This window comes from Electrona antarctica (genome assembly GCF_951216825.1).
Source record: "Electrona antarctica genome assembly, chromosome: 21".
Classification (NCBI taxonomy): Eukaryota; Metazoa; Chordata; class Actinopteri; order Myctophiformes; family Myctophidae; genus Electrona; species Electrona antarctica.
Window position 1 is genome coordinate 23,312,190 of NC_136802.1, and position 25,524 is coordinate 23,337,713.

At 42.1% G+C, this 25,524-nt stretch overlaps 3 protein-coding genes across 4 annotated transcripts in view; 2 read left to right on the forward strand and 1 right to left on the reverse strand.

Annotated features, from left to right (window-relative positions):
• Window positions 1-867: 867 nt before the first annotated feature.
• On the reverse strand, window positions 868-8,595 carry LOC306914408 (prostaglandin reductase 1-like). Its single transcript, XM_079491408.1, has 9 exons — window positions 8,460-8,595; window positions 6,801-6,925; window positions 6,095-6,140; window positions 5,850-5,909; window positions 4,461-4,628; window positions 3,494-3,767; window positions 2,643-2,748; window positions 1,702-1,820; window positions 868-1,355 (listed from the first exon to the last, which is right to left on the reverse strand). The coding sequence occupies exons 1-9, from the start codon at window positions 8,474-8,476 to the stop codon at window positions 1,245-1,247; spliced, it is 1,026 nt and encodes a 341-aa protein (XP_079347534.1). The 5' UTR covers window positions 8,477-8,595; the 3' UTR covers window positions 868-1,244.
• An 88-nt stretch (window positions 8,596-8,683) lies between these two features.
• haus3 (HAUS augmin-like complex, subunit 3) lies at window positions 8,684-17,024 on the forward strand. 2 transcript variants are annotated; one of them, XM_079491404.1, is made up of 7 exons: window positions 8,684-8,824; window positions 9,783-9,847; window positions 10,624-11,692; window positions 12,141-12,350; window positions 12,592-12,824; window positions 15,156-15,447; window positions 16,369-17,024. In XM_079491404.1, exons 3-7 carry the CDS (start codon window positions 10,646-10,648, stop codon window positions 16,591-16,593), a joined length of 2,007 nt encoding a protein of 668 aa, XP_079347530.1. In that variant the 5' UTR covers window positions 8,684-8,824; window positions 9,783-9,847; window positions 10,624-10,645; the 3' UTR covers window positions 16,594-17,024. The 2 variants fall into 2 exon arrangements, with proteins under 2 accessions (XP_079347530.1, XP_079347531.1); XM_079491405.1 differs by having other exon boundaries at window positions 8,686-8,824; window positions 15,156-15,399.
• A 110-nt stretch (window positions 17,025-17,134) lies between these two features.
• The window catches only part of poln (polymerase (DNA directed) nu), a 76,676-nt gene continuing 68,286 nt past the window's right edge, over window positions 17,135-25,524 (forward strand). Inside the window, exons 1-6 of the mRNA XM_079491288.1 lie at window positions 17,135-17,409; window positions 17,620-17,698; window positions 18,860-19,216; window positions 19,481-20,733; window positions 22,258-22,385; window positions 24,171-24,959. Of these exons, the coding sequence (XP_079347414.1) occupies window positions 17,292-17,409; window positions 17,620-17,698; window positions 18,860-19,216; window positions 19,481-20,733; window positions 22,258-22,385; window positions 24,171-24,959 (2,724 nt within the window). The 5' untranslated portion in view covers window positions 17,135-17,291. The remainder of the gene's footprint in view (window positions 17,410-17,619; window positions 17,699-18,859; window positions 19,217-19,480; window positions 20,734-22,257; window positions 22,386-24,170; window positions 24,960-25,524) is intronic.

The window sequence follows — 25,524 nt, forward strand, 5'->3', positions numbered from 1 at the left end:
CTCCAGTAGGCGATCAGAGGCCATGCAGTACACTGGATGCTACACTGGATGCTTTATGATAAAAAGATAAAAAGGGTTTCTCCTTTCCCAGAATGATAATTCAATACAAATTAATAATAATAATAATAAACTAGGGTTTAAGTGGTTAAACTACTTTTTCCCATGTAGGTGTATAGCTTAGCTTGATCCATTTTCTCTAGTGTAGAAGCTTGAAGCTAAGAAGCTTGACTAACATTGCTTGTGGCAGAACAAATATGCACAAATGTTATTTCCTAATGAGCTAAATATATTGCAAGTCTACGTCATGTTTGCTTTGTTCATGTCATGTCATAGACTACTGTCATGTCTTTACACAGGCAGTGCATGTCAAATGTCAAAACAAATGACTGTGTGTGTGTGTATAATGGGCTGGTTCAACAGCATGCTCAGGTGTGACGCTGGTGAGCTTAGGACCCCACTGGTTTGGGCTGGACAACTATGTGTGAAGTATATGAAGACAGAGAATCAGCTCAGAGAGAGGATATATTTTAAACCCATTCAAACTGGGAAAGCATATGTGTCCTATTAGATTTTAGCTATACACAAGCTCACAGCGCATCACTTTGTGTCACGCTGTCGGCTGCGAGCTTGTGGTTCATCTGCATTTCTTTTTATTTTGATTGGTTAATTAATTTTTAGTGTAGTGTGTGTGTGTGTATATATATATATATATATATACACCTTTATTGAAAGGATAATCCCCTTGAGATGGTGATAACCAATTCAGAGACTCATACCAGTAAGATGGCGGAGGGCGGAGATCTAAGGTTGGCTCTGCTAAAGCAGCGCCCCCACAATAAGACTTGAGGCAGACAGGAAAAGTTGTATTAAAAGAAACTACGTTTTTATTATAGAAAGGCAATCAGTAAACTTTAATATTTGACTCAACTGAATGAATTGTAAGTGGACCAGTAATTACATTGCTGATAAAACAAGTGTGCTACAAAGTACAGTAGACCTTAAACCTAGCAACGTATAACAAATACAAGTCAACAGAGTTAACATTTGTTAGCTTGACAAAAAACAAGGGCATTCATTTACGGAAAAGGTTACAAAGTTGAAATATGGAGAATAAGATACAAGATTTCTGCCCGACAGCCGACAGCAACGATACAATAAGGCTTAAGTGGTTAAAGGTGAGTTAATGTGGATATCAAACTCTCCAGTAAGTATTGCTTTTCAAAGTGTCTTGATCCTTGTTGGGATTAAACTTTGACAATGGCCTTGCCAATGTTTTCTCCCACTAGTAATCCCATGAAAGCAGCTGGCATGTTCTCAAATCCTTCTGTAATGTGCTCTCTGTACGTCACTTTACCCTGAAGGATGAAACATGCATAACCAAATCACATATCACAGATATTTATCAAATTGCTTGACTGTGGTCGTTATAAATCTCCATTGTGTTTTGCCAACGCTGACTCAATTATTGAGGTAAATTCAGTATCGTTTTAAGGTAGACTGAGAACACCATTAACAGAAAAAGAGTATGTTTATGTCCGATATTATGCCCAAAGCACATATGGAAGCTTCCTTTAATGCTAATTACTGTATTTTAGGTTGCCCAATATTCAAACAACTAGAAGGCCAAAATGTCTCAAGCTTAAAACCAGAAAAAGGTAGAAAAAGCGTACACATTACACAAGAGTACTTTTCATAACTAACCTCCTTCACCCAGGCCATCAGCCTTCTGAGGGACTCTGGGTTTTTGTGTTCCCACCTACTCTGCATGAAGCCCTCCATCTTCAGCTGCTTGAAGATCATGGTGAGGTGAGGGTACGGCCCTGAGGGGTACAAAAAGGGGGTACAAAAGAATGGGTGGTTGGAACTTAACTTGAACTGTTTTTTTCCAGTTCCCCCAGTCCTGTTTAATTGAAATGTTTTTAATCTTTATTTTAAATGTATTGTACTGCTGCTGTATCTTTATACTATTGCTTTTCCTACTGCCTTTTGTGGAATTTAGTATTCAATGTACACTTACCCGCCCATGTCTCTTGTGCGCGAGCCCATGCACACATGCACGCACGCACACAAGCAAACAAGAAAATAATAATGTAACTGATTCACGCACTCATACAGACACACACGCTCACTTATAATAATATTTCAGACACATCTCACATTTTAACAAGGGGCCACAATGGAAATAAACTTTTTTATTTTCTGTACATATAAACACCAATCAAACAATAAACATATCAATCAAGCAATCAATCAATCAATTCATTGATTGATTCATCACTTAGTTATTACCCAATCTACAAGCTCAGACGGTCACCTCATGTGTTGTGAGCTTGTAATCTTTTATTCTTGAAAATGTTTCAAACATTGTTGAAAGATTTCTCCGATAATGAAAACCAAAATATAATAGGGAAGCCAGGTGGTTAATCATCTTAGTCTCTGAGAAATGAGTATGACCTACCAATGTTTTCAATACGGGACAGCGGCTCCCTCTAGTTTCAAACTTAAGTATAACACCATATCATGCAAATATTCCCTTTCCACGGAACATGCAGGATTTCTATGCCATTGAATTTGTCTTTCAATGATGAGTGAATACACACCACACATGGATGCATGTTCAGCAAATGCAGGGAAACACAAACCTGTTTGTGGCGTGGTGTCATTGTACAAGGAAATGCCTCCACACACGGCTATTCTGCCAAAGTTTTTCATCTGTGGCAAGGCAACACTGGAGAAAGGCCCTCCTACCTGCCGTCAAGGAAAAGAGTATCAGTTGGATTCAACCAAAATATTAATGCCCTTTATGTTTCCCTAAAATAAGATCCATAACAAGGATCAAGAACGAGTACATCAGAGGGACAGCACATGTCAGATGATTTGGAGATAAAGCCAAAGTCCAGACTGAGTTGTTTTGGACACGTACAGAGAGGAGGGATAGTGAGTAGTACATAGAAGGATGATGAGGTTGGAACTGCCAGGCAGGAGGCCTAGAGGAAGACCAAAGAGAAGATGTATGGATGTAGTGAAAGAGGACATGAAGTTAGTAGGTGTGAGAGAAGAGGAGGCAGAGGACAGGGTGAAATGGAGGCAGATGATTCGCTGTGGCGACCCCTGAAGGGAAAAGCCGAAAGGAAAAGAAGAAGATGTTTCCTTAACCCATTCTGGGCGGAAACCCCTTTTGGTGTTCTAACCCTTCTGGACGGGAACCCCTTTTGGTGTTCTGTACAGTATGTACAGTATTCAAAAAAATTAATAAAAAAATGATGCTGCTATATAAATATTATAGTAGCATTTCAGAAAACTTAGGTCAGGAATTAGAAGGCGTTTTAGAATCGGCCTCAGTCCAAAATGGTAGTAAAGCCTAAAATAGGAAAAACATCCCAATAACCCTATAAAAGACACACTGGTTGTTTATCAACAAATACATCCCAAGATTGGTTTATGGTAATGACGGTTAAGGCACGTGTAAGTGTAATCGATGGCGAATGCTTACATTCTCAAAGTAGCAGTCATATCCATCTGGGGATGCGTCTTTCAGGGCCTGGTCCAGTGACGTCACACTTTTGTAGTTGAAGGCTTCATCAAAGCCCAGATCTTTGAGGAAGGCCACCTTGGCATCGGAGCCTGCGCAGCCCACCACCTTGCAGCCCTTAAGCTTGGCGATCTGGCCAACCACAGAGCCCACTGCCCCAGCTGCTGCATTCACCAGGAGGGTCTCCCCAGCCTTCAGCCCCAAGACCTCCTCTATGCCATACAGAGCAGTTAGACTGAAAGAAAGAAAGACATTACATTTTATCATATGAAATACAAACTAAAAGAATGTAGTTAGCAAGTCAGTTAGCCATCTGTTTCCTTTTTAAGTCTAGCCTTCAAAGCATGCTTCTGCAGAGCCAAGAGGGTGTGTTCATACAGGCCTAAAAGTACTTTCTTTTAAGGCCATGAAAACATGATAACTAATTTGCTTTGGAAAACATCTGGACTAATTTACCGTTTCAACTGTTGAAATGGTTTCTTCATACTGGTATACACAAAACAACAGCTGCTAGTGACTTCCAGATGATTTGTTTAAATAAAGCCTAGTAAGAATTCAAGATGTTTTTGTTTCCTTCCTACCAAAGCTACTCCTAACCTTTATTGATATACTGTAATTGCTTGTTGAAAACTAAAATCAAAACTAAATTAGTATGAACATAAGCCCTGTACATCATAGATTGTCATACAAGTGTCACACAAACATATTGGAAATAGCTGATCTACAGGCTCATAACATGTCTAAATGATGGTCAACTAAACGAAATTTCAATTATTTTCCAAAAATAGACAATTATATTAAAAGTGTTTTTATAATTGATTAAATAAATTAGTTTGATAAAGTGTTGCACCTCTATTGTGGGGGAAATGCTAAACTCTCCCAACTTCAGCAACTGCCAGCTACTGCAAGCTTCACTGTCCTATCTTACCCTGGCATACCCACAGTGCCCAGGGCCAGGGACATAGGGATGTCTTGAGGCCAGTCGTGCATGATGGGAATCAGGTCTGTCCCATTGGAGACTGTATGGGTCCTCCAGCCACACCGACCAACAACATGACTGCCCACTGGAAACGTTGGGTTGTTACTCTGGATGACCCTGTATGAAATGGAAGGAAGAACAATAACAATTAGACATGATGAATTCCTGTTCTGTTCTTTGTCTATATAGAAGTGTCTATTTGTACGTCTCTAAATGTTTTGATGAATTGAACATGGTGGACCCTATTGTAAACAAGTGTAATGCTTAATTGGGTCGTCCACTCACAGTTAACAGCCTTTGTATTGAGTTTGTGCTTGAAATGTACTGTAATTAATTACTGTTAATAAATATTTCAATCAATCAATCAATCAAAACGTTCTCTTCTTTGTTCTGCCACCACACAAAGTACCAGACCGCCCCCACAAAGTCAACATTACTGTGTGAAGAATGAACGAACACAGCGAACGATCCCTTGATTCCATCATGGTGCATCATGGTGCGAGACCAAAAAAAACAACAACTGAAAATGATAATCACAGTCTAATGATCAAGTCCAAATCAATGCCAGTTGTTGTTTTTAAATTGGTGGTTTACGTTTAGAATGTATGGGACAATTGGGTTGAAAATCTGCTCTGTTATTTCATTCTAATTCTAGACTAGGACTTTCTTTTTCCTTTTTAATTTAGACTAGCCAAGTATTTCCTCCAATTTAGTCATTTTGCCCAAACATTTGAATTCATGTCACAAAAAACAAAAACAAAAAAAACAGAGACTCTATGGATCATGTTATATAAGATCATATTCATAACTGAATAATGATTTAAATTGTTAATTTATTATTGCTATTGCATCCCCCTCACCTTTTATAAAAAAGTTTTATTTCATGTCAACATTTTGTGTTCTCTAATCTTGTCTAATCAAGTAATGTGGTTCATTGCATACATATATAGGAGGATGGTGGAGTATGATGATAGCACAATGTCGCATAGACGTGAGCATGATCTTACAATTATGTCATCTTTGAGAGAGGCCTGTGGAAAAGTATTATCAAGCGTTAATTTGTTCTACGTGATTGCAGCCGTGCAAGTCTTACTTATTCAGTCTCACTGAAATAAATCTGGTAGAACACTCAGAACACCCAGCCAAGAAGTCTGTCATTGTTTTTACTCAGGATTACTAAGCAAGCATCAAAGGCCTTGGAAATTAACAGCAGGTGCAGAGCATATTCTGTTCCAGTAAATGTCAGGCATGCATGTCACACAAGGTAAACAAAACTGCCTTTTCTGTTTGTGTGTGTGTGTGTGTGTGTGTGTGTGTGTGTGTGTGTGTGTATCTTACTTTGCCACTTGAGTTCCAATCATGACATCTCCTTCATTCATGCGAACTCTACTTAAAGGTCTGCAGTGAAAAACAATGAAATGATCACAGAAGCTCTAAAGGTACAACAACACATTAACATTACATTTCAAGTTACTGGCAAAACAAGATAATTACAGGAATTGTTTTTAAAGACAATCATGCTATTTTTTCTCTCTTCCAGTTGCACAACAGACAACACATACATGAAAACGTTTCCCAGCTACCTCATGTATGGATCCACAGTGAGAAAAATGGCTTCCAAAAGCACCTCTGCAACAAGAACAGATGCATCAGGATATACTAAGGACAAATAGATCCATCAAGATACTGTGGGAATATCAGAGGTATATGATCATCAGAGGTATATGCACACTTTACTTTTTTACTCTACTTTTTAATCTTTTTAAAAGGCTATGTCTCATTTTTGTGTGTGCATTGTTTTTAAATGTGAAGCACCATGAGAATGGCATTTCGCTCCCCTGTATTATTATTAAGTGACAATAAAAACGTATTCTGACTGCGATAAGGATATATAAGCCAACTGTACATATATTTATTTAGTCTGTAGTACAGTACATACAGTATCCATTCATATACTCAATTATAGATGTATATTGAATGTGATAGATAGTACATTTATACGTATACATTTATTGACAGAATATAGATGTTAACTCAGTCAGACGAAAATATGTTTATTTTATCTTAATGGTAACTCTCTATTGTACTCTACTCTATGTACCCATGTGTCATTGTTTTATAATACTGCTGTTGCTGCATGACATCAGAATTTCCCCCACTGAGACCAATAAAGTAAAAGATGACTATCTAAAGACATACAGTAAGTACAAAACGTTGCCAATGTTCTAAACTGAACACCAGCGGCAGCAAGGTATTAGCCTCTGGTATAGTATTGCAACACAAGTTCACCTCCATCTTTAGGCTCAGGGAGCTGCTCCAGTTTCAGTTCAAAGTTACTGTTCTTGGGGAGGCCCTCAAAGTGCTTGGTTAGGATCCACGTCTTAGCTTGGACCATGGTTCTTTGTTTTGGACAGCTGCGAGAGACGGTGATGGAAGTTAGCTGGTTACTGACAGCACTGCTGAGGAATTCTGGATTAAACAGGATGTTGAGGCAAACTGAGTCAGAGCCAGTTTGTATGTCTAAGAACAAGAAGTTTATAAGATGAGCTCATGGGAGAAGTACGGTACATTAAACACTGAGGTTGGTGAGGGATCACACCATACAGTATTTATAAACAAAGATGGGGAGCCTGTGTCATAGGACAATGCTGTACTGAAAACAATAAACACCAGGCCTGCATGCCATGGTGGCTTGATTCTATAATATTCAGGTATCAGAAGTTCAGAGCAAATCACAAGGTCAAGGGTGAACATGATAGACAGTACCTTACCTAGCAGTTAATATAAGGAATTATTCCTGTGCACCATATGTCATCATCATGTTGTCATTGTCAAAAGTAAATGCAATGCATTCACTGAGATCATCACATATTAATTACACATGATCACAAACATCTGTATTCTGTAATAGACTGAACTTTGAATCTGACCCTGTGATTTTAATCAGGACTATAGGGTGTACACTGTACATCAGACTGGGTGAATTTTTTAGTCTTAGGAAAGTTTTGTGGGAAAATTGATCAAGTACAAAAGAGAATTGTCTCAGTATTATAACGATGCTCAATATTATTACAGCAACTCAGCCAGTATGAATAGTACGGAGCCCCTGAATGGCCATGCATTCAAAATATATTTTATCTTGTACGTACAAGATATTATCTCGTCCTACAAGATATTATCTCGTACGTACAAGATATAACTTGTACGTACAAGATAATATATTGTACGTACAAGTTATATCTTGTACATACAAGATAAGATCTTGTACGTACAAGTTATATCTTATATCTTGTACAAGCACCCCTACTTCCCTCAGCCATGCGATTGGTGTAGAACTCATTCATTTGTTTGCAACACCTGTTTGGTACCCCCCAACATGGCAGGTGTAGGACTTGTACAGATTGTTAAAAGGATAACCGTTACAGTACACAAAAGGCACTGGGGGCTTGTTTCCATTGTGATCTAGCCCAAAATTTTGACTCTCGACTCGTAGATGTATTTATCGATTCTGACATTTTCAATCTATGATCAATACATCTACGAGTCTAAATTTTGGGCTAATTGTGATCCTGATTCCTGTGTATTCAAAACGTGCAAGGTATGAATACGAGGAGCTGTACATTCACATCTAAACACTGACAGACAGACAAAGGCAAATATTATAAGCCTGTGCTTTACCATTGTTATCTGCAGGAGAATAATTTACTGTGTTTTTTTTACCACCACCAGAAGGGTACCATCATCATGCTCTTGTGCAGCAATACAAAACGAAACACAATAACACATGCAAAGTTAACAATGTTATTTTTTTAACTCAACCACTTGGCCAGCACAGCAAACCTTTTACGGGTTTTATCATTTAATCAACAACTTTAAAGCTATTAAAGTTAACTTGTTAAATGTACAGTATAAGCACAACTTGCACAAGCATCACATTAGACTACTTACCAGTCGCCGTTCTCCATAAAGAAATGATAGATCAGATGACTGGCCCACTGAAGAGAGACATCACAAAAGGGAAAGCGTGGGTGCAGAGAGGAGGGACCCTCTAAATGGGATTGGTTGAGGGTGCAGAGAGGAGGGACTGAGGTACAACCTCCAAGTGGGATTGGTTGAGAAAGTTTGGCTCGGGCGGAATGTTGTGACCATAGTGACGAATAAGCGATACAGCCACAGACGTACGTGATATGTACGTAATTGCTTGACGTTCATTTCGTTTGCAGCGCGGGCATTTCCTTTCAAAAACAACGACAAAAAGAGTTCGTGACATGATAATGTTAAAATAACGTCGTCACCTCTTCCCAAGTTTGTTGGTAAGATAATACAAACATACTCATTACTCACTGTTTGCAGTTAACTGGAACTGCGGTCGTTATGTGACAATTCTTACTTAGGCGCCGTCGCCTCTCGAGTCGACGCTTTTCTTGTTTAGCTAATGTAATGTTTGCTAATGTTTGTTAGCCCATGCTAAACCAAAATATATAGTCGTCACGTTACTTTCTACTGCCTCTAGGACGGGATGCATTGTCACTGCTGTCATTTCAAGTTATTTATGTAATAGCCTATGCTAGCCTACTACTCCTACACATACTGTAGTACTAGCACTGCACCCCCCCCCACCCCAGGTCCTTTCGGAACCCTGGCCTAAATACAACGTTTTTTTGTATTTGGGATGTCCCAAACTCCCAAATACAAAAAAAGGTTGTTGGAGAGAGTGAAGTTTGAGAGAGTGAAGATGAAGAATGCTACTAAATGTCTTTAGTAGCAGTTTTATTTGATGCAACAGATGAGTCGACAATAAAATAATGATTGTTGGACACAGCTGAGCTGAGACAATGAGAGAAAGGCCAACTATAGGGCGTTTGAACAATGCCTGCCAGTCACAATGTGGGACAGGGTCTCAATTTGTGGGATGCCTGAAAAGTCTTGGAAATGAGGGACTATCCCATGCAAAGGGGAATATCTGGTCTCTCAGAGAATGAATGTCTTTAAATAGCAGGTTTATTTGATACAATACAAGTTCAAATGGATGACAATAATATAATAATTGGACACAACTGAGAGTAATAATCATAAGTGGAAAGAAAGAGAAAACGCCTCAAAATGGTTCGGGAGTCTGACACAAGTTTGGAAAAGACTAGACAAAGTTCCAGGAGAATGTAAAATCAATCTCACGGATACAAAGCAATATTTTGGCTGAACAGTCTCCTTCCTCAGTAAACATCCAGGTGCCCCCCCCCCCCCCCCCTTATCTGCCTTCCACTTGCCTAGGTTTACATTCTCGGCCAGGACACTCCAACCATCCTCTAAGCTTACAGTCAGTCATACAGAATACGGTAAGTGATGAAATGGGAATAGAAAGAATCATTAATCAATCACTAATCAACAGGAATACATTTTAATTTCTGTTACAGGTATTCAGAGACATTCAGGGTCCCCCCCCCCCACGCACACCCACTACACTGCAATATTTAAACAGCCCATATACACACTGACTGACACATTAAGATTGCACCTACAATGTAATGCAAACATGAAAGTACATGCGCACACATGTAAATTAATATATAAACATAATATTCAGAAGTAGGACCCATGCACAGCACATTCAAGCACCTCCGTGTGCTATGATCACTACATCATTCTTAATTTCATATAACTATCTCACTCAGTGCCACAGGACGCCTTTGGGTGCCTCCCCCTTATGTCATAAAGTGCCATGGGTGCCTTTGGACGCTTTTTTTTTTCCCCCATATTTTGAAAATTCCTCTAATCCGGTGTGCAGGTGATGACATGCACAATATAATTTCATTTTCTTTCTTTTATTTATAATGGGCTTCGGTGACGAGGGTCAAAACTGGTGTCCACCAGGTGGCACTGATTGAGTTTTAATTACTTATTTCTGCTCTTAATTATTGCTGCAACAATGTTGAGTAAGTGAAACCAAAGACGATGTAACTACAGTAATACAAATATTGAGTGACTTTCTGATTCCAGATGTTGTTTTGCTCATATGCGTTTTAATTTAATTAGATGACTGATGCTGTACTACTTCCACTGCTTCTCTGTAATCTCCCTTGATCCCCACTGTACAACCGGTTTGACACAATAGCTAGCAGTCTTACAACGCCACCATGCTGAATGGTGCCCAGTTTGTGGAGGCAATTGGCCGCATCGGTTACCCTGGTGCGGCATCTCTGAAGGACTCAGAGTTTGACTGGCTGTTCGACTGTGCCCCGGAGAACCTGCATTTCATGCGCTTCGTCTGCCGCACCATCAATCCGAGTAATGTCATCACCGTGGAGGAGGCACGTGCCTTCCAGGAGCTACAGAAGTCTGGAAAGCCCCTGATGGACGAAGCTGCCCTGAGCAAGGTCCTTAAGACCATTGGACCTTCAGACGGAAACGGTAAAGACTTCTTGGGACCTTCATCCAACTCTTTCTCCTTCTTTGTGGAGGAGGATGACGTGAACATAGAGGACTTGGAGGCAGAGCTTCAGGCCCTTCGCAACGAGAAGGAGTTGAAACAACATCGTTATAACAAGCTGCAGGTTTTGGCCACCACTCGCTCTGATGTTAATTTGCGTCTGGCTGCAGAGCGGGAGAGTGCCTCCTGCAAGCTAAAGGAGGCAAATGCTGCTATTGGAGCTGAGAACGCTGGCAACAATGCCTCATTACAATCCCTAGTGGACGAGTTGAAGAACATGGGTTTTCACCTCCTTGTCGAACCAGAATCTAAAGTCCAAGAAGGAGGAAATGGAGAAACTGCGGGCCCATTGAATCCATCCAGGCCCCAAGCTATCCCAGTCCTCCTTTCCCAGCTCTCCATAGAGCCCTACTTGCAACAGGAAGAACTTAACACCAAAACCCTCACTGCTCTCACCCAGAAGCAGTTCTTTGAGGGAATCTCCGATATTGTCTCGAACTCCTCCCCAGAACACTTTCAGGTCCTGGATCTCAGCTCCTGTGGAGTGGAGGAGGAAGAGGAGGAGGAGGAGGAGGAGGAGCAGCAGCAGCAGCAGAAGGAAGGCCAGAGAGCTGTGGATCGGAGGAGGAAGGAGATGGCCATGCTTCAGTGGGCTCATCTTCTGTCTGAACACCAGCTACTGATGGCCAAGGCCCAGGAGAACGGCATCAAGGCTGGAATAGACTGGCTGTCTGCAAAGTACTCTCTTGTCAAGGTAAAGTACACAGTCATGGTTTATCTGCTCTAGTGTGTAGTACCGTATATATTTACCCCATGTAAAGGAAGTATTCGCACATCTACTTCATTCGGATGCAGGTGCGTTGGACAGTGAAAACTGAAGAAAACCAGTTTCATGAACAAAAATCTCTCACACTGCTCTTGCTCAGCAGTTAACAATTTAAATAAAAGCAGAGGCTGCTAAACAAGAGCAGTGTGCAGGATTCTTTGTTCGTGATGTTTTTCCCCCATGTTTGCTACCGTATATTACCATACCGATTTGGCATTGTAAAATGGTTATACACATTTAATATTTATTCAACTACAATATAAGCTAGTTTATTCAGAGATTGTTTTTGACTTTATTTTAAAAAGCCATTATTTTGAGTTTAGTTCAGATTTTCCTACTCACTCCTTCCTTCCACTTTGTGTTTTCAATCTATCAGAGTGTTTCCACTGCCTCGTCTCTGCAAGTGCGTGAGGCGGTGTGCGTGAGGGAGCTTCAGGCTGTGGAGGCAGAGATAGATGCCCTGTTTCACGGCCCAGTGCCTGCCGCTCTGAGGGAGGCTGCCAGGCTTGTCAACGTGCCTGTGGTGAGGGGTGATCTGGCTCTGCAGCTGGCCAGACAGGACTACTACACCTCCAGGCAGGACCAGGTTAGTTAACTAGCCATGCCTGGTGGGAGCACTAATACATGACAGTCTGGTGGGAAGTAAACGTCACTGAACTGCAGTTGATATCTTGCAGTGTGATTCTGCAGATACATTTCGAAATGATCGTTTTGATCCATGCTATAGAAGGGGGTGGCCCTTCTTACCCTCCTGTTTACTATTATTGTCTATCTATGCTACTGTTATCCATCCATGCCATTCTCCGTTCGTCAATCTTTCTACCCAGGTGCGTGACTACCTTCTCCGTCAGAAGTCCTCCTTCGACCTGCTACTCCTGGCCCTGCATATGGAGCTAAGGAATTGGAAGACGCTGCTGGAGTGTCTGGAAACTATGCGCTGCAGGCTGGTGAAGGCAGGCGAGGAGGCAGCCCACAGGATGGAGGCCATGGCCCACCCTGACCTGGCCATCAACCCCAAACAAAGTCCCATTATCAGCTCCAAGGACACAGCCTTCAGCAGGTATGGAGAGCACGACAGCTGTGACTTTGTGTTCTATAGCCCTCTGAAGTGCATGGTTGAGTTATTACCAATTTAGGTATTTAGCAGGTGCTCTCATCCAGAGCGACTTAAAAGTGTGAGATCAGAATAAGGGTAAACATAAAATCCAGTCAACATACAAGAAGGTGAATACTCACATAGTCATAAGGTGAATAGTCAAATAAGCAGAGAGAATAGGTGTGTAGTACCTCAAAGAAACTAGTATGACAACCTAGCATCTATCCAAACAACCATCTAAATAACCTCCTTAACACCTTGAGGGCCCGGACCTATTTAATCCATTCATAAACTGTGCCCATCATTTATAGCGCCCGGACCACTTTTACCGGCGCACCGGAAGTTGTTGTGAATGTCTGTGTAGCAGCTAACAATAGCCACACCACTCTAGAGTCGATCGACAACAACGGGAGGTAAGAATAAATCTATCGTGATTAGCGACTGGCCCGCGGAGCGCCGTCTAACACAGGATCTTTTTTCATAATTAGACGGGATGATTTAGATCGCGAGTTATGAACGTTTTAAGATTTTCGTTTTCGTCCGCTAAACAGGCAGGGAACATTTTCAATGACGTGTCACTGTTGTGCAACACCGAAGATTGGGCAACAATCGCTCCTAGGCTGTGGAGCGATGCGGTCGGTTTTGATATCATTAATCGCCGTCCCATTTATCAATCTCCGTCTGGGGCACTTGACCATGAACTTGAACTTGACGGTGATCTCCGTCTGGGGCCTCTAAACTATTAACATCTGTGGCCATGAAAAACAAATCCAAGTAACAAAAAGATGAGAGCAAGTGACATACAGTATGTATGGACTACAAGGCGGGGTATTCCATAGTTTGAGAGTCTGAACGGAGAATAGTCTAGGAAGTGTGAATCGACAACTGTGTTTACTGATCTCGGTGAGTGGGAACTGTGAAGTGTTCTAGGGTTTGATAATGTCTTCTTGAAGGTATGGGGGTGCCATGTCTTTGGTTGCCTTGTAGGCCAGCATCAGTATTTTGTACTGGTAGGCCAGTCAATCTACCGTAAGAAGGGGTAAAAAGGGGGTGACTCAAGGGGTCATCCAAATAACATTAAAAATAACACCTGTGTGAACTGAGCGGTGCAACTATACAATTATTACTGTGCTGTGCTCTTAACTGTATTGTTAGTGTACTGTATGCTGTACTTTGATTATTTTTGGAAAATATCTTCGAGAAATGACAGGGTTACCGTGTGGGGGGTCCCCGGAACATCCACCCCCCTGTGAACACGCCCAGGGGGCTGGCCCGGTTCCGGCGAGCCTTCCCTTGTCCGAAACGGTCGATATGACAGAGTTACCGTGTTGCAGCTTTCTGTGCTCGGGCACAGACATGCATACATATACATACAGACATACATGCATACATACACACATTGCTACGTAATGGAGCAGTTAGGCACTGCTCAAAATTATTATTATATAAATTGTGGATCATGGTAAGTTCATGGGTTGAATGTTGGGGTGTGTATATATAAACATTTCAAATTTGAATTATGTTTGAAGTAGCATGTGACATGTCAAACTAGGGGTTATTCATGATTCTCAACCCATTCCAAGCATTAGTTTTGCATGAAAAACACTCCTTGGGATAAATCCGGCCATAGCCACTTGATTGATTGAAATTCTTTAATAACCCCTTGAGATGACTCATCTCGTTTTCAAGGGGGTCCAGAGTCCTGCACCAAAAATAACCAGTCCACAAGCTCAAGCTGTGTCCCAGGTGCAGTGCCTTATGAGCTTGAAGATTGGTTATTTTACGGTGAAGCATGAATTAGGCAATACTGTTCGGGTTTTGACTGCAGTAACTGCACAACTGCTTTCCTGCAGGGATCATGGAAGCCTTCCTTCTTTGAATACTGTAATTTTTGTTTATTTAACATGGCATAACTAAGTACTAGGTCGGAGTTGTCTGTATCAGCCAGAGTTGTTGAAGCAAATGTATGTTCAGCAAACAATGTTATGCACACCTTTGGTTGTTAGAATGCCATGTCTGAATACCACTGTATGATGCACCATGATTACATTGGTTATATTCCGATATATCTTCTGAAACTAGGCCTAATTATAGCAATCTTGCCTTAAACCTTCATTATTATAAATTGTAGTTTTAGTAATCGAATAAAATTAACAAAGATATAATAAAAACTAATAGTATTTGGAGAGTCGTTACACCCTTATTCTCTTATGAATTATTATTCATAAATTCTCATTGGGCTCTAAAGGGCTGCTTTGACTCTTGTAACATACGTTGATACTTCTTCTCCCTCAGGCTGCTCCAGCTCCTAGAAGCGTACAACTGCAACTCGGGTGCTGGTCAAGTGGACCCCTTCCACACCTACGAGGCCTTGGACCAGGCTGCCCGCAACCTGAACACCGACCTCCAGTCAACCCGCGAGGCATTAGCAGGGGCGTTGCGCCAGCTGAGCTTCACGGGCGCCCACCTCTCCAGCAACTTCAAGATGCTGCACAGTGCCACGCACACAGAGCTCCAGCAGCTGGTCTTAGAGCCGCAGGTATGTCCCACGGCCCTAACAGACCAGGAGCTCTGCCCCAATGCACAGGTACTGTACAGACCTCTTTACAACTTGCCGCCGTATGCAGTATAGAATGTGAGTTTTACTTCTATATACAAGCCACTGTTGGTGTGGGAAGCTGGTAGCACGGTTGTGTTTTTTGTATTGCACAAGTCTGGGCTGTCGTATCAAATGTGCTATATACCGGTAAATAAACATCACGTGACTTTTACAGTGTTCTCATGACAACTGTTTCATAAGAAAACACTCTGGTTTGATATAGTACACTGCATGATAACCTTGTCTCAAGTGGTTGTTTTTTAAATGTAAGAAATTCCATCAATACAATTCCTTGTGGTATTTTTAATTTGATATTGCATGATGAAAGAGCTTTAATTTCAGGTTAACTGAAGATGTGAACTGAGATGTCCCTAACATTAATATTTTCTCCCACCATATTTCAGTTCAGTTTGGAGTGAATATGAATCCAGAAATGCTGTACTGTGTAATGCTGTACTTTCTTTCGCCTGTAGAAATAAAACATGTGGTTGTGATTTTGACCTTTTGAATGACATGGCAGAGTTGGCAATTGTGGTTTATATTGTACTCTAGATTAGTAATATAGTGATTATCACAAAGGTTTTCATTTCAAGAATCCCTATTTTTGATGTGCATATATGCATTGCATATCATACCCATTTGAAACATTTTAATTTATTTCTGCGATGCCAATCCTCAGTGTTAATTTACTTGTGAGAATGTACGAATAGTCTAATAGACCATTACGGGTCAATTTGCTTCCATTTGTGCACTGTGTTCATTAGATTCCTGGTGGTCAGTGCTCTAACATAATGTTTTACTGTAATCTGTATACAAAATAGTCTAGTCTGAACATTAGTCTCTACCATTTGTTCCAAGCTCACTTAGACAATCTTTCCTCTGTGTCATTGCTGTGTCTCTCCTCTCTAGGAGTGTTCAATGAAGTTGGTGGAGGTTGAGTCCCAACTAAAGAGCCTGCACCATCTGATGCAGAGCATTACTGACGATGTCAAGGCCAAGCGCTCTCAGCTGGAGCGCAGCGTCCTCAGGAGAGAGAGGGAGCTGTACGTGTACTTCCATCTGGACCCCCTGCTGCTACAGAAAGTGGTCGAAGACCAGGAGGGCAAAACGGCCGACAAGGCAGAGTGGCACTAACAAAATGCTATCCAAAGAGCACTCACAAAAAAAGCACAAACCTGAAATGTATCAATTTGGTGAACCCAACCCTGCATTTGGGGTTCAAGACCTTGAGCCCTTTGTGGAACAACTCAGAACGTGGCTTAAGTCTCACGGATCTCAACCGATGCCTTTTTAAACTGGCCAACAAGGAAACCTGGGAAGACTTGAGTTGAAAGACTATCGGAGAAGTGATGTCTATATAATGGCATCTGCTGCCACACATACAATTGTTTTGTTTTGCCATTAGCAGGTTATTTATTTCAAACGAAATGTTTCACAAATAATTAAAGGAATATCGGAATAGTGGTTTTAATCTGTTTTAACGTTCTTCTGAAATTTGTTTCCGTTCGTATGTCCGTTTTCCATGTTTTATGTAAATGTAATAAAATGTAATGCTTTGTTTATTCCCCCCTTGTTCATTTTTGGCTTTTCAGTGTTTTTATTTTCAGGTTATAAAATAGTTTTTGTACCGGAATATATTTACAGATAATTATCTGAATTTAATATTAACGCTCAATTTTTCACACAGAGTTTAACTGGAATTTGCCGAGTGCAGAAGTAACACTGGTCTCTCCTCTGTCTTGTCTAGGAATAGAGCTAGCTTGTCAGGCAGAGTAGGGGTGTCAGATCAGCAGACAGGGCAGAGCAGCGGTGTATAAAGAAAGGAGGTGGAGATGGATGGCTCTGGCAGTAGCTTGTACTCTGGTCCTTTGTCCCAGTGGGCCCAGAACATCCTGGCTGCCCTCAGAGCTCAGAGTCTGCAGCAACCCAACAGAACCCGCTACAGGAACAGTGAGTCCAGGATACAGAGACAAGGACATACACGTACCGTGTTGCTATGCAGGTTTATGAGGGGTTGAAGGAATGTTTAAATGCTTAAAAGTTTATTTCTTAAACATTTAATTGCCTAGAAATGCATCAACATGAACACACCAACTGGCAACTGATATCTCAGTCACACATTTATGACCACGATTGTTCATGTTTACTCCTATGTGGTAGTGGAGAGAGTTTATGGCAGCCAGACTGAAGGCAGCTGGACCAGAAATCAAGAAGAGAGGAGGAATGGAGGATCTGATCAGTGAGTTAACCTGACCATAATGTTTCATGTGGAAAATAACATGTAACATGCATGCATTTTATATCTTTGTTAAAATTATGAAGTTCGTTCTGGTGGTTAATTATGGTAATCATTGGTATAGATGGACTGTTCAGGGGTCTCCATATCTTTAAAAATTAAATACTAATTTCATTCAATCAGGAGAGTTTCCATTTAATGGATTTAATTTTAGTGTTCTGGTTGCAATTTTGACTTCCAATGTTACTCTTTTACAGTATCTTGAATCCTGTAGTGTTCTCTCCCCGATTGGACAAAATTGATATCCCAACCTTAAAAATGCACTAAAAAGCTGGGGAGACAGGAGGACCCCGGTTAATGCACAATTTAACAAACACTTGCAATGATTCGTATAAGAATATAGAGCTATTTCTTATTTTAACATAAAAACTTGCAGCACCTAACTTAAAGGACCACTTCACCACTGTTCAACTGTCTAATAGGAGGACTTCTAGTCCTGAAAAGTTGCAATGAGAAAATGGAAGCCATCGTTCTCACAATAATAAATCTAAACATTTTTGTAAAAAGAAATCTGCTTAACGATGTCACTGGTGGACGGGTTTCTGAACTTCCCACAGCCCTCCTATGAGACAGACTGAGTAAAAGAAAAAATGCCATTTTATCATATTAGAGAGGTTGAAGATAGGTTGAAAAGTGGTGAAGTCGTCCTTTACCTTACAGCGTTCAACATTATTTACTGTCATGTCTCTGAAAATGAAAACATAGCGTGTGTCATTTTTCACTAATTAATCTCTTTTTGAGCGGTGCAGCCGCTCCTATGCACAGCTCTTGTCTGTTCGTTTGAGCACGGAATGTGATGATTTGATTCATTGGCTGATGTATGATGTTCTCAACATACATCATCATGATAAAAGGCACCGCTCACTTCACACAAGTGTGATGTTTGAGGGGCGCTAGCCCCTCCTATGTCCAGCTTTGAGGGTACACAAACATTGAACACAAAAGTGAGTATGCAAATTGTAACTGGCCAGGATGAGATTATGTATGATGACGTATGATGATAAGAGCACCCCTCACTTCACACGGGTGTGCTTTTATTACATACTGTACAGCTGGAATTGTATTATGACCCCTAAATGTAATCATTTTACTTTCATCATGCAGATTATGGTTGAGGACTCGGCCCCCCTTGGGCTCTTCTGAGGGGAGGGAGAGCTCCCACACTCCAGCCTGCTCCCAGTCATCCCAGGCCTCTTCCTTCTCTCAGTCCTCATGTCCCCAGGGCCGTAGCACGTACCCCCAAGCCGGCTATCAGTTCTCCCAGGCCTACTCCCAGAGAGGGAACCATCACCTTCCCCCTGCTTACCAGTGCAGCCGAGCCCTTTCCTTCTCCCAGACAGAAGTCTCCCCAAGCCGAGACTTGTCATGTGAGCCAGTCTCCTCCGACTCCGGAGGCAGACACACTTTGTCCTTACAGACTCCCCAGACTCTCGCTAAGCACCGTGACCATGCCTGGAGAGAGTGAGTAGCCTAGAAGTAGAAACATGCACGCGCCGTGCATGCACATCAGTATTTCACATGGATGAAGTGTGAGATTTACAGTCCTTTATAAGCATATTAATGAATTCACGGAGGCACGTGTTGCCCCTCACATAGCCTACCCATTGTTAAATCTGCTCAAATTCAACTGCAATTCCTACTGCCTGTATTCAGAGACGATGAGGGAGGTTATGAAGACTTTTATTTTAATTTCGTACTTATTTTCATGTTCACTTTCTCTCTCAGGTCATCTGAAGGAACCAAGCCATGTTTCATCCTCAGCCTTGCCCCTGAGGATGGGATTTCAGATGACACATTCTTCCCCAGAATAGAGCACCTTGGGACCCAAACAGACGAGTTTGCCTTGGCCTGTGATGCTGCCACCACCAGTTTAAAACATATTCAAAGGCCTGAAATCAGAACAAAGGCACATCAGGAGAACTGGTCTGGTCAAGCAATACTAGGTGCAGAAGATTCGCACCCTGAACGCGAAGAAGATATAGCACCAAAGGGGCAGTTGCTCATGTCCAATCCCACTGAAGTGCACTGCCCTAGTGCAGAAGATGGAGGCATATGCCTGGTCCCCGAGTCTGGAACCGCCATGTTTGAAGATCTGCTTCTACCTCACAGTGGTCATTTAGGTCACATTACAAGAGAGGTGATGGACTGTGATGGACAGATAATGCCAGGACAAGGTAGAAAGGAAGAGTACGGCCACACAGTAGTTCTAGAGAACGCGGTCGGAGCGGGAAGAGCTCAAATAACGGAAAGCGTGCACGGTCGACAGAATAGAGCTACATCAGTAGAGGTAGGTCGTGAGGTGGTAGATGCAGACCTCTTTTTAGTCTATCAAATGGATGAAGACGTCACAGGAAACATTGGTGAGGCAGACAGAGATGGGTTCACCATCCATGTGCACGATCAAATGGATGCAACGCTTGGCCGTGATACTGAGGATTCTACACCTGGCTGCAGAGAAGAGAGTGATTACCTCGACAAGAGGCTTGCACCAGAGAGAGATGCTGTTGAGTGTGAACTTGACGAGAGTAAAGAAATATCTGCAGGTTCTAGCCATACCCATGGTCTAGAAAGCATCCAGGTCTGTGTCCAAAACGGGAACTATGTAGCGACAGTGCAGCAGGACAATAAACTAAATTGGGGTCAAAGTAAAAAGAAACCAGAACAGGTTCACCGTACAGACGAAAGGCCACTGGTACATGAAGAGCCAAGCAAGACAAGACTGGTATCCTCTGGTGACCTGGTTGTTGACAACCGAATGATACATGTAATGGAGGGAACATCGGAGGTGGAGCGTGATGGAAGAATGGAGGCAGCAATAGAGACTAGCATTCAGGAATTGATGGGAAAGGAGACGCAGAGTGTTGTCCGGCCGACGGAGGGACAGGGATGGATGGAAGGTGGAGGCGAAGCGGCTGATCTGGGGGTCATCCCAGAGGAGAGGCTGAAGAACGGGGATGAGCCACTGATGACTCCTGCAGGTATAAAGGCTGCCATAAGTGCAATATGCTCTCACTTCATACTCAGAAAGTGGTGTTTTCCACCCCCTGAGTATGAGGTTGGGGCAAAATAGCTATTGAATGAATGAGGGCAATGGAGTAACATTTATTTGCGAGTGTTGTGCACAGTGGGCCTCATGTATATAAATATATATTATTCCTTAACTTGCATAGCAGATGCTTTTCAAATAATAGGCCTACAACAATTTAAATGAAAAGTATTGTATTGTATATCTAGTATAGTTAGATTAGATCTGAGATTAGTTTTAGTTATTAGATATTTATTTATTTTAGTTATTAGATAGTCATAATTTAAACCTTTTTATGCAAGTGTTTAAATTTTGAAATGAGAGAAATATTTAGTGGAATTTCAGGCCAGGGTTGCTGACAAATTGGCACTAATGCCATGCACCAGTAGAGTGTGCTAGAGAGTTATAAATAACAATAAGCTCAAACCCTGTACTGAAGGAGACATGTATTTTTCTAACAGTAAAAGCAGAGCTCACTTTTGTCTATCCCACTGTACCTGTCCCCACATTGGAAAAGGAAGATCAATAAAGCCATACAAGAAAACTATTAACTACTGTTACTACTACTTATAGTAACACTTTCAGGTACGTAGGTGACAAAATGTCAGCCAGTCAGGGTCCATTTATCAGCTTCATTCGTATTGTGTTTCAGTTAAAAAATGTTCTGCCAATTTCACGTGTTTAATCAGTTCTCTATCCTGATTGTAGAATCGGTATCCCGACCTGAAAATGCATTTTCTGTTTAATTATGTTTACACAAAAATACAACTTGTTTTTAGAATATGATACAATAAACACAAGCATTCACCGTCACAGTGGCACCATCAAACTAAATTAACATATTTTTAGAGCAACACTTTGAAGCTGAGCCACAGTTCGCTCATAATCCTCCCCACTCTGGGGGAATTGGGCTCTTTGTGGAATGCTGAAATAGAACTGGCATTGGGACCTGGCTGGCTAATGTTGATATTGCGGGAAACCACCAGAAATGGGTCCACAACCCATTTTGGGTCTTAAGCCGTCAGTTTAGGAAACAGTAGATGGAGCTCAGGCTCATCAATAAACTGTAGACCTGGCTCTCTACCAGACTTTTATTATCCTCCTACTGAAGATGAGAGTGTTGCTGAGGAGACTCACTCAGTGCTGACAGGGGATGTTATTAGCTCGCTCACATTACAGTCCACACAGGAAGGAAGTGCAGGGCTAGGCTGCTGAGGCATTGCTGAGTCAAGGAGCACACACTCGCATACATAATCACAATTGGGAATCGTGTAGTGACAACGTGTCCTGCGTCGGAGCTGTTAGGCTGCGCGGAGACTGTCTGACCTTGCCGGAGGTCATGTACGTGAGCGAGTACACGCACACACACAAACACACACACTGACAGACATACACGTGCACACACACACATTCTCCATTAGCTCTGTCTGACGTAATGCTTACTCCAAGATGCACTGCATCCTCACCTCTCTTTCAGAAGGCTTGAGTGCAAGTTTGTCCCAGGAGAGACATGGCAGATCGTCAGGGTTCAGAAGTTTCAGAACCCCTCGCCTCTGTGGGAACCCCCTTCCAGACACGCCCCTTCATCAGCATGACAACCCCGCAGTGAGTTTCTTTTGAAACACAAAACTCTGGCCTAGGGGCTGGGTGATATATGACTTCAAATCAATATCACGGTTATTTCAAACTATTAATTACCCAGCCTTACTCTGGTGGTCTGACATTTTAGCGTGGGATTGAGTCCACCCAAATTACAGCCATTGACTGATGTTTGTTGTAATTCATTGTTTTTAGACTATTACTGCATGCTTTATGTCTTAATATGTTGCCTCACAAACCCCTCAGAATTGGGAGAAAAAAAGAATGACGCATTTGATCATTTCAGAAAATAACAAAAACAAAAAACGAACTTGTACCTAAAAAATAAGAAAACAAAAAATGCTGACAGGGAAAGGTGGATTACGCCTCCAGATATAGAGAAGAATCTAGCCTGTGGGAAACGAGAGAAAGGTTGACAGTGTTACGACACGCTGAAGAGTGATGGCTCCCCACTGGGTAATAGAGTAAAACAAAAAAGAAGAAGGCTCAACAAAGTAGTTCTTAGTGCAGAGGTAGAGAGAGGAGCACACACAGAGGGAGAGGAAGAGAGCGAGGGTGGTGGTGTGTAAGATCCACCATATTGCTGTGATCAGCGTTATTGCAACGCAAGCTAAGATGGTTCCAATATGTCAGTCAATGCACCCAAATCCACCCTGCCCCTATAAAGATCACACACACACACACACACACACACACACACACACACACACACACACACACACACTGCCTGGGCTATTGTCCATAGTTGTCTAAATGTATCCAGTAGCACAGCACCCTTGAGGTTTGATGACTTTGTCAGCAGGAAAAGGCTTCTGTTTACAGTTTCTCTTCTCTCTGGGAGCTGAATCATTTGGCTACCTACTCACTATTCCCAGCAGCCAGGCACACACGCACACGCATTGACTTCATCTTTCAATACATGTGCATGGATCCTGGCTTAGTGGCTACACAAAGTCAAGTTATCTGCATAAACAGAAGGCGTGGTACTGAGTTATGAATAATGCAGCAGGTGTTATGATGTTGGGAAGGTCATATTGGGGTGACTGCCTGCCCCGTTTGCTTCTATACATCCCCTACTCTTCTTCTGCCTTCCTCTTTGCTAGTTCTTTCTCTTTTTCAAGTCTCACTCTTTCTCTCACACTGAGAGCGTGTATCTGCTTCTGGTTGCCTTTATGTGTGTGTGTGTGTGCATGCGTAACAGCGTGTGCATGTGACTGTTACACAGCTTCAGGCTGGCTGTGTCAGACAGTGTCTGAGTGTGTGTCTGAAGGTCTGGGACACAGCGCTCATGGCCGAATTCATCATAGTCTTCTTTATAGGGCAGCAGAGCAACTGACAGGTCTGGTGGCATACCTTAAATAGACATTCTCTCCTTCATTTTCCTCAAAACCTTCCCTTTTCGCAACTGATCCTTCCTTTTCCAGTGATTTCTGATCTAGGTTTTTATGTGAATAATACCTTTTTGGCGCTTTCTGTATTTTGCTTGCATGTCAAATTGCCTACAAATGAGTTGAAGTAATATGATAAGGGGTGCATTTTCCTTTGCATCCATGCTCATTACGTGCAACCGGAGAGTGTGAGGAGCTTAGGTTCTCTTCTCCTCCGTCCACTTATCTAAAGTGATTTACCCTACCCTAGGTATTGACTGCAGAGTTAATGCATTCACAAGCACAAAAAAGAAGGGTTTATTTTTTCATTGCTTTCTTGAATTTTCTTTTCTCTTTCTCCATCTCTGTTTGTCCATGACTCATACACTTAACGTCATCCTCTCTTCTCACTTTCATTATGGAGGCTGATAATAGAGGCTCCGGAGGTACGGGATCAAGGAAGGAGCCAATCCCTGAAAACTCTTCCACTTCTGGGAAAAACGTCTACTTGGAGGTGGACTTAGACGTGAGCACTGTACCCTCCCGAAACTGTGTCATGTCACCCCTGATCCCCGCTATTCCTCTCAAGAGGAAGCATGAGGTTATATCGCACCAAAGCGCTGACCCTCCGTCCAAAATCTGCCTCCCCAGGCGTCCTGGGAAGTGGGAGCCACCCCGTTCCTCTCAAGGCAGGGCAGAAAGGAAACAGGAGGGAGCGCCACCTTTTGCCTCCAACCCTTATCACCCTAGCTGCATTCCAGCCTTTACCCCGAGTCCACAAGTCGATGCTGGTGATTCCAGTCACATAATGGTAGGAAAGGCAAGGCTGAAACCATCCAACCTACCCCAACAGCGTGAGAAGAGGCTTGAGGCACTGGGAGAAACGGAGCTTGGATCATCTAGAGATGCATCTGGTGATACGTGTGCTCCCAAAACACCCAAACTGCCAAAGCAGAGACAGGCTAAACGTAGAGTGGACAAGGCCCAGATTTGCACAAAAACAGTCCAGGAGGGGGCTAAAACGGTCAACCCCCAGAACCAGGCCAAAGCTACTTGTCTGACCACTGCCATCACCTGTGACCCTAGAGTGAAGGATGTTGGGAAGTTGAGTGCAGAGGAGCAGATGCAGGTTCTGGAGGAAGTGAAGCATGCTCGGGCTGTAGTGTTGACCATGGTCTTCCAGGATGGATCCTCTCAGTTAGATCCAGAGCAGGTGAGCGGGGAAACGCTAGTTTGTGGTTGTCTTGAGCCCGTTCTCTAGGTCAATTATTATTTCAAAAGATTTTTGTCTGATGATTATGCCTATGGTTTCGTGCCGTGTCAAGAAGCATGTTCTACCTTGTACTTATACACTCAACAAAAAATATATACAGTATATTGACTTTCAAGATTTTCAAATATCTAATTATTTCAGATATTTAAAAAATAAATAAAAATATCCATGTAGATAGGCAATTTCCCAATTAATTAATTAGTGTGTAAGTGGTACCAGATTTATATTTTGTGTAACAGCTGAAAAGGTTTAGGAACTAATTCTGTACGCTGACAGTTGCTCAAGTTGGGCTCAGAGAATGACACACAGAGGAGCATAAGAGGAAAAACAAAATCAGGGGCCTGATCAATGTGGCCTTCAATCTGAAGATGCAAAAATACAATTTTGTTATTATTGAATACAATTGTTTTGAAGAGCCTAGCATTAGTACTGTAGAATTGTAGAGTGTAGAGCACCCATCAACAGACTTATATGCACATATTTCCAATTAACATTCTTTTAAATT